Source organism: Oreochromis niloticus, linkage group LG12 (assembly GCF_001858045.2).
Source record: "Oreochromis niloticus isolate F11D_XX linkage group LG12, O_niloticus_UMD_NMBU, whole genome shotgun sequence".
NCBI lineage: Eukaryota > Metazoa > Chordata > Actinopteri > Cichliformes > Cichlidae > Oreochromis > Oreochromis niloticus.
In genome coordinates this window covers 16,467,744-16,477,647 of record NC_031977.2, presented here as the reverse complement: position 1 = coordinate 16,477,647, position 9,904 = coordinate 16,467,744, and the positions used below count along the sequence as shown (strand labels likewise).

The 9,904-nt window shown below is 39.0% G+C and overlaps 1 protein-coding gene across 3 annotated transcripts in view; it reads right to left on the bottom strand.

Annotated features, from left to right (window-relative positions):
• Positions 1-665: 665 nt before the first annotated feature.
• The window catches only part of edil3a (EGF-like repeats and discoidin I-like domains 3a), a 125,498-nt gene continuing 116,259 nt past the window's right edge, over positions 666-9,904 (bottom strand). For all 3 annotated transcript variants that reach the window (XM_005473230.4, XM_005473231.4, XM_005473232.4), the window contains one exon: positions 666-2,831. In XM_005473230.4, the coding sequence (XP_005473287.1) occupies positions 2,682-2,831 (150 nt within the window). In that variant the 3' untranslated portion in view covers positions 666-2,681. The remainder of the gene's footprint in view (positions 2,832-9,904) is intronic.

Below are 9,904 nucleotides of genomic sequence, written 5' to 3'. Positions count from 1 at the left end.
TTTTCTAGATAGTGGGTGACACTGAGATTGAGGAAGTAAGAAATAATACGTGAACAGTTGACACTGAAATACAAAGACATGATGAGTTTCTATTTTTTTCCCCGTTTGGACCCGTGAGATGCTTTAGTTTTACAATGCACAAGACAACTGACAGTGAATACAAAGTAAAGGCTATTAGATCTTTATGATATGCAAGAACACAATGTGCCTGTGGACATCCTTGTTGTACTGTATGGTTCAAACTCATACATCATGCAAAATTCCACAAAGCTTTGCAGCAGACCTGCTTTGTCATAAACACTCACCACAAATTAACTACAAAGACAAACTGGAGCAGATCTTGGAAATACTTGATACTTGTCGATAAAGAATCACAGCAAATATGTAAAATATACGAGAGATACTCGTATACTTATGTGTGACCTGTGTTCATGAACCTATGAGGTGTCAATGGAGTCACCAGTTCACTCCAAGGACAAAGAAAAAGAAACATAGGTAATCTACAGCAGTCTATCAGTGTTACTTACACAAATACGTAACACTTAAATAACATCTTAAGACACATCAGGTCCATTATAGCATACTGTATCATATCACACTGCAGTTTACCAAACCTACACTACTGCCTATGCTTGGTTGTTAGGTAACTTTATTGTTAGGTTTTGTTTTTTTTAAATTTCAGACTTTTTACCTTTTGTCTAGAAGCATTCATGATGTCTTTCTGTACTTTTCATCATTTCGCATTGCAGAATTAAGTTAAAAAAAATGTTAGACGAGGATTTTTATTTTTATTCATTCATGCCAGCCTTATACTTCCAATCTTGTCATGCCATCAAAATATCTGTTAAAGGCTGATGCAGTTATTTCAGTACAGTATTCTTGTAAATTTCTCACTTTCTTTTTCAGAACTAGATTCTGAAAATATAAAACGAAGGCTTTGTTATGGGCCTGAAAGCTGACAAGGCTCAAGTGAAACATGAAGTATAAAAGTGGAAGTGGCTCCTTTTGGATTTTATTGTTGCACTAGAGAGCTTTGGAAAAACTAGCCAACAGTGGAAAACCCTAGAGCAATCCAGGTCCAATACAGGCCCACAAGCTCTGACACTACTACAATACCTCAGGATTCATTTGCTTCCATTTATTTAACTGCCTAAACATTGCTGTTCATTTACTGCAGATGTAGCCAACAAAAGAAGCCATACAGTAAAAACTGCAAGTCTTTAAATATGTTTAGCAACCTGCAACCATTTGAACATGCAGAGAGCAACTGTGGAAACACATACAAGCATTTTAAAATGTAATTCCTATACTTTAATCCAGTATTTTAATAAAAGCTTAAACTGAAAAAAAAAAAATCAATTTCCATAATTAATTTAGAGCTCTGTTCTGTCACTATGGTCATTGTAGGTCTGAGATGATGATAGTAATATGAGCAATTTTCCTGTCTTTTGAAAATGAGGAAATTAATTAAAGGTTTTCACTTATCAAGTCAAAGAAATTAAGGATATTAAGAAACTGCTTTCAACATTTGAGTTATGCATATATGGATGATTTCAATAATTGCTTTCACTCATGTGGTATTTTCTTTAAATAATAACACAGAAATCTTCAACTAGGAGGCCAAAAATATGCACTGTGGGTTAATATGGATAACATCTATCCTGAGCTTTTTTAATTGATTTGACTTAGATCTCCAAGACAACACGAGGACATTAAAATAAAATAAATACAAAATGGCACACAAACAATAATAGCAAATAATCTTACATCTAGCAATAATCGAATGTTAAAATAAAAAAGTGAGCTAACATTTCAACTACATACAACCTTATAAGCCTCAGTGTCAGTGCTGCAGTACCACTTTAAACTGCAGCGCTTGCTTTTTGTCTCACATATCAGTCATCTTTATTAAGCTTTTGCAGTGTGTTGTAATGTTTCAGAACTATTTAAAAATGCACATAAAAATAGGTCTCTAAATCAAATCCATTTGCTTTCAGGGCTGGAGGTTTTAAATGATTTCTCATAATATATATTTATAATTCACGCACCATGCAATTTCTTAGTCTTTTACATATAATACAAGAGCTTTAGCAGTGTTTTGATTGATGCTGTAATGCCAGTGTCCATTAGGGAAAAGGCATGGCTTGAGGAGGTGCTGTATTCAAAGTAAAAACACATTTGATGATGAGATAACATGTCATCTACATGATAATTTAGACAGTTTAGTTATGGCATGAAGCTGGTTAATCATGTCCAATGAAGCACAACAGACAGATTTCACACATTTGTTAAAAAGTGACACTGTACAATAGCTTCTATGGCAACAAGTTAAAACCACAGGGAGACTCCCTTTCTGACACCACCCCCAAACCCACCCCTCCCATATATATATATTATAGAAGTTCATTCCAAACAGGATGGCAAATCTTGAGAGGAATAAAAAGACAAAGATTACGCTTTAAATAGGAAAAACAAAAGGACAAACTGGGGCAGGGGCAGGTTTTAAATCATTGTACAAAAGAACAAACAGCAACCCATCACAACCAACGCATACTCTTGAAAAATCCATTGGAAATCAATTTCTTTTTACAGGTTGCACAGTTTATTTCTGAAGTACTTTGTGAGACACTCCAGTATGCCAAGGGACAAGGGGCGATGGGCAGAAAGATGAAGGAAAGGGTTTACTCTTCCTCTGTGCATCCGAGTATTTCTACACGCAAAGTGATCCTGCCGTACCACGACCAGGGAAGGATCCGAATGAACCGAGCGTAGATAGGCGGGTCTATCACGTTCTTTCTGTGCGTGTCGTTGTCAAAGTTCCCTTGGAATACCTGGAAAAATGACAACATGAATGGTTGTTAATGGTTCTTAGAAGAGTGAAGTCTTTCTGTTGTTTGGTTGGTTATTTGACTCGATTGTTTCCGCAAAAACAAATCACCATGGAAAGAATTGAAATGCAATATTCAGGTCCAATATTCTAACCACATGCTTCAACGTGCGTCGTGTGTGAAGACAAAGAGAGAAATCACGCACACATACAACCAAAAGTATTTTTAGTAGGCGGTTGCAAAACATTCTTGGTGCATTTCTCATTTGATTTCTACAGACTGTTACCTTGAAGGCCTCATGCTTGAACTGGTAATGAATGAAGTGCAGCCAATAAGAATTTCAATCCAAACATGACCAGAAAGAGAACATTCCCTATTCGTCCTATTCGTGGTAATTTTCTTTTATGCACTATGCATGCGAACACATCAACAGTTTCCCCCCTGGGGAAGATTGCGCATTGTTAGAGTGGCACAGCTGGAAGTGCCACCTTCATAATTAGTCAAAAACATCAGCTGCTGTTTCTCCTGCTTACTGAATTTTGTAACCTGCACCTCAGGCTTGTTGGTGTTGTTTTCCTTCAGTTTTGCCACACAGTCTTGAATTCTTCACTTTGGCTTTGGCATATTGTTATAAAAAAAAAAGCCCTGCAGTTTTCTTCAATATTGGCTCCATAAAAGTCATTACATGCTGTGCTAGAGAATAATATGCATTCTGATAGATATTAATGAACACGCCTACTCCTCATATAGTCACCATCATTCATACGGCAGCGTGCAAAAGTCTCAAACTACCCCTCATTTCTTCTTGTAATTTTTTTAAAGTGGTCTTTAAAAAATACACATTTCATTGAATTTAAAATTCCAAAGAGAACATAGTTTCTGCAGCCCGTGGTGCTGGGGATTTTGTTAACATTGATAGAAACGCAAAGTTTTGGTTACAGTTGTTGATACATCAATAGATCTGCATGTCTCTTTTTGAACTATGTTTCACATTAGGTTTTGTATTCCAGAGATGATAAAAACATGGATTATTGTTTTAATGTGCAAAGTGGAGACCATGTCAACTTTAAGATGAACCATAAATAAACAGGTCAATGACTGACCAGCTATTACATACAAACAACTATAATTGTCACACTGGTATGCATGTTCTGTTGTTAATTATTACAAGCTTTGGTGTGTGTTTAATAGACGGTACAATGAAGTATATTAAGGAGAAATGTATCTACAGGGAGTGCTTCATTGAAGAATATGATCATTTCAATTAAACAGATATGATTATGCCTGTGTAATTGGGATGAAATGGGATTCGGTGTTGTGTGGAATGAAAAAATCAGTGGGCTAAATCCGAGCAGGTGCTAGAAATGGGGGTTCACATCTTTTGAGTAAATACTCATCTAATCCCCTTTCAAATATTCATAGTGGCATTAAGAATTTTGGAAAAAAACAGTTCAGACTGTGTGATTCAACCAAATATTCACAGACTGTACAGTGTTTTCTAAAATACCAGGCCAGAGAGGAGATTTGAAGATTTAAGTATTAAGCACCAGCTTCGGCTTTGTATAAATGTCCTCTGCACATCCAAATGGCCTCGTCAAACATAAGCGCAGGATTGTTTTCTAGTCAATCAGGTAAAATAATCTTATATGACAAGGACGAAAAGCCGATTGTTTTAGGCAAGCCAGTATAACTTTGAATAGGACAAATTATGCATGAAAAGACGAGGCAAAGTGCTTTCTCGTTCACCTGTATAGTAGCAACATGAGAAAATGACTGTGCAATCAAAGTAAACAACGTAAATAACGCATTCAACACAGAGAACGAATGTGAATCATTGTCATATTAGGCATGGGGGAACTGTCGCTTCGAAACCATTATGTATAAAGTCTAAGATTGTCAAGTCAACTGGGAACCGTAACGAGGATCCCAACAGATGCGACTCAAATGCATGACTCACTCTCAGACAGCTTGAATAAGAAGGTCTTTACTTGCAACAAATCTGGCCGTATCCCACCCAAAAAAAGTGCTAGGCAACAGCAGTATCAATAACACAACAGTAAAATCTAATGACTGCAAGGAGAATGTGAGGAGAAACAGCTGGAATGTGAGACACAAAAACACTGAGTTTAGCTGGAGCAGGGGAAAAGGAACACAGGAGAAGAGGGTTACTGGATACAGTTGATACTAATGAGGGCAGCGCGATCTCATCAAATGGGCAGGAAATACATGAGAGTGAAAACGAAATAAAGAAAATGAGGGAAGTATTGTCAGATCAAAGAAAATTGCAATGCAAAAACTCTGAATCTTTTTTTTTTTCCAAATAGCACAACTCAAAAATTTGATAATCATGACAAACAAAGGCAAGAAAAAAAGGACATCCCACAGAACTAAATCTGAGAAGTTGAAAAGCTGAAATTGATTTATTGTTCTTTTCTTACATTGCAATAAATACTGAGTTTATCCATCTAAAGCATTTATTAGAAGTAGTTACTGTTAAAGAAAATGCAACAAAAGGTTTAGGCTACTATTAATTATACATATTTTATAGTGTCTGCACTAACAATGTTTAATGAGGTATGCTATTCTTATTTTCATCACCTCAGTTTATTTCTCGGACGCTGCTAGTGGAGCTCTGCATTCAAAGTTTTAAATAATCCAAAATGATCTTATAGTGGGCTTCAGTGCAGCCCCTCTGTTCTATTTTGGCTCACTTTCCCTTCTTTGACAGCAACTTTCTTGTGACTGGCTGCACCAATGAAAACCAAAAAAAGACAAAGCAGGTAGGTGGGAGCTGTCTAACTGACATGACTACATGCAATACAATAGACAGCTACTATACTGCTCAGATTACAGAGAAAGCTATTGTATAAATCATGGCTTAAAGATATCAGATACTCTCATGACTCACTTGGTATCCATTTACAGATGGACATATAAGACAAAATGGTTTGCAATCAATGCACAATGGCATGACAATCAAACCTCTTATTTCTCTTCCAACCATGTGCGTTTCGATTAATGCATCTCTCTTTATTGAGCATGTCTGCCCCTATGGTTTTCATGTTCTGGCTCCTGTGTGAGTTACTCTTACTGGGAACATAAGCTGAAGGTGACAGGTGTACTCTTTCATTACTTTCCTTATTTCACACATGTAATACAAACGATTTTGGGTCACCTTTTCATTCTACATTCTTTTTCATCATTTTCCTCCTGCAGTGAAACCCATTCTCTCCCCCTCTCTTTCTCATCTATATTGTAGCACAGAGCTTAGACTGTAGTCAGACAAGGTTTGTATCTGGTGCAAACAGCATCACATGGCATCCTGCTCTCTGTCAGTTTCCCACTCTTTTCCCTCTCTTTGTTCTGCTGCTTTTGAGTGCTTACAAAAAAATAAAAGCATTACATTTTAGGTTTCCTTTTCTATATTGTTCCGTGCTTCAATGTGCAACAGATTTACATAGTTTCTGTCTAATGAGTCAATCACATAAGTCATTTTCCATCTGCATCCGAATTTAATCACTTATTTTGCTTTTTCAGGATGATAATGATCCAAGAGTTGTACAAAAACACATTTTTTATGATTCCTCTGGTTTTCAACAAGAAGTCTAAACAAGATTAAACATATGTGAATTTTATAGAGCATTTGGAATGAACTTTTCCTGAACTCTGTTCCCATCTTGCCTCTCGGTTGTTGCCTTTCAGTTAGGAGAAACAAAAATATACTGTCAGAAGAGAGAGTACGCAGCAGCTTAGGCTTGTGTTCAGGTAACTTCTGAAGAAATACTTCACATTCTGGTCTTTGTTACTGACTGTGCAGTCCATAGTCAACACAAGCATCAAGACATCAGACGGACCAACCTTATTACTTAGTAATGAACGTGACTGGCGTAATTTGGTACATGCTCTTGCATAGAAGTGTCCCATTTATTTTAGGAGGTTTAATGTTACATTTGGTGTGGTATTTGGCAATTATTGTTCATATTGTAGTACAACAAATGTGTTTCACAGAATAAATGCATAAAACGAGCATTAATAATAGTGCACAAATAATAGTGCTGATTCTTCAAGAATAACATTTTCTAAACCATTCTAAACCATAAAGTATACATTATTTTATTTTTTTTAGTATTTGACAACATTTTTTCAACCTGAGAAATGTGTCACATGCAGGACTCTTACCGTGACTTTAGGTAGCACGTTATAAAAGGCAGAAGAGGGAGGCCATACTCTTTGGAACAGGGTATGTGGAGAATCGCAATAAAAGGACAAATAATGTGTGGAGGAAAAAAAAAGATTGGAGATGATTAAGGTGTTGAAGTTTTCCTCCACATCAACAGGATAATGGCAAACACCCTCCAGTGTTTAAAGTCATTCAGAGACAGGAAGGACATAAAGATGCAATTTTGAATCACTTGGCGTAGTTAAACACATCTAAAACTGATGTAAAAAGACTGATGCAAACTAAAGGAAAGCTGGATCATTTCTCAAGAGCAAGAAAAGGAAGTCATTGAAAAATGTGCAAACACCATGTTGTCATTAAGTTTGCATATTGTAAACACACGTAAAGATTCAGATTTTCAAATTCCGGTTATTTAACAGGTTTTATGAAAAAATTTTTCTATGCTGATCAGTTTGTCTAACAGAGAAAAGTTTGTATAAAAATGTACAAAACTTGCAATTTTACTCCCAGGCCCGGGGACAGCTCTTGGTGGCCAGACCTTAGTTCACGGGGCCTGGCCGGGCACAGCCTGAGAAAGGGAGATAGGCCCACACTCCTGTAGGTCCACCACCCACAGAAGGCACTATAGGGGTCCGGTGCAGTGTCTGCTGGGCAGTGGCCAGTGGTGGCGGCCAGGGGTGGACACCCTGGAGGACAAATCCCCGACTCCCAAGACTAGTGACTGGGGCACTGAACGTCACCTCTCTGGTGGGGAAATAGCCTGAGCTAGTGCGTGAGGCTGAGAGGTACCGACTAGATATTTGATCCTTATACAATGGTTGCAAGCACTTGGTCCGCACAGCCGGCAATAAGTTGGACCCTTTGTCACCCATTCTGTTCATAATTTTTATGGACAGACTTTCTTGGCATAGCCAAGTGGCGGAAAACTTCCACTTGGGTAGTCTAAGAATCTCTGCCTTCGCAGATGATGTGGTTCTGTTGGCTTCATCAGGCGGTGGCCTCTCCATCTCATTCGCAGCCGAGGGTGAAGCTTTGAGAATGAGAATCAGCACCTCCAAGTCTGAGGCGATGGTTCTCAGCTGGAAAAGGGTTTAGTGCCCACTCCAGTTCATAGACGAGTTCCTGCCCCAAATGGAGGAGTTTAAGTACCTCGGGATCATGTTCTCGAGTGAGGGGAGAAGGGAGCGGGAGATCAAATGACAATCCTGCGGCTGCAGTGATGCACACGCTGTACTGGTCCATAGTGGTGAGGAGAAAGCTGATCGTAAAAGCGAAGCTCTTGATTTACTGGTCAATCTACATCCCTACCCTCACCTATGGTCACGAGCTTTGGGTAGTGACCGAAAGAACGACATCGCGGATGCTAACGGCAGAAATGAGCTTTTTCCGAACGGTGGCCTCTCCCTTAGAGATAAGGTGAGGAGTTCGGAGCAGAGCCTCGACTCCTCCACATTGAAAAGGGCCAGTTGAAGTGGTTCGGGCCCCCTGGGCGCCTCCTGGGTGAGGTGAGGTGAGATGAGGTGAGGTAAGGTAAGGTGTTCTGGACATGCCCCGGGGCAGACCCAGGACACGTTGGAGAGATTATATTATATTATATCTCTCTGTTGGCCTGGGAACACGTTGGTGTTCACTGGGACAAGCTGGAGGAGAGGCCTGGGAGAGGGAGGCCTGAACTTTTCTGCTTGGGCTCCTGCTTCTACGACCTGGCCCCGGACAAACAGAAGAATATGGATGGATATGATTCCACAGCAAAACAGAGAAAGACATTGTTTAAAAAAATTAAGCTGGTTTCAAGCATCTTTGAAGTTTTGTTGTTAATGAAAGATTACTAAATATACAATCTGTAATTACTTATTGTAATTACTTTGTTCTTGCTTTTGTCCAGTGACAGCTAAGATGGACTGCAGGCGTGCAATGACCCTGAATTTAATAAATGGTTAAGAAAATGGATACTTGGATGGATGGATGGATGGACAGATTGATCGATATGCTTTGTACTTGAGTTAGAACAGTGGCAGAACCTGTTATTACTGTAACTGGAATTAGAATCTATTAAGCAGAAGACTAATGACAGTTTTTATTTGTTTTCCAAGGGAAGAAGAAGAAAACAAACTATGCATAGCTGAGTATAAACAAGCCCAACCCGCCATGCGTGACTTGCAGAAGTGACAGTGACAATAAAGGAGTTGGCAACTGACAGGTGAAGTCAAGTGGTAATAATTGTGCCGCGGATAACTGAAACACTTAACAATGTGCCAGCGTTTTATTCTAAACTGTATCTTTATTTGAACTGCTGCCAAATTCACAAAGCTGTGTTGATAATTCTGAAGAAAAGGAGACACTGAATCAGGTGGTGTTTTTGCATGTATTACTTTTCTTGGAATAGTAAACTTAGTCAAATATGCTGAAGCTAGTTGCTTCTACCTTCACGCTAAACAAAGACATCATGCAGCAGTGAAGGCATAATGACAAAGAGCACATGTCACTATGTGTGTATTCAGAGTGACACAGCAGCCACAACTGCTCCTAACTATTGATTTTCCTGACAGTCAGGAGCATTATGAGGTGAGGCCCTATGCGACTCTAGAGCTGCAACTCAGCCCATACTACATTATTTAAACCTGCTGCACAGGTCAAGGAATCAGGTCGCTCAGATCTCTTTGCTCTCTAACCCCTCATTGCCCAGAGCCGCCTGCGGTAATACCAAGAAAACTCACGTAGGTCTTCAGTGAAAGGTCAAAAGCATCATGCGAGCTGAGAAAGAGGCAGTGGCGCTGCATCAAACTGAAATGCACAACGAGACCAGTCTTCGAGGGGGTCGGCAATACGTTACCTAGTTATGTGTTTTTGTAATCCTGAGGTGCACAGTGGAGCGCAGCTGCTAAATACTACTACC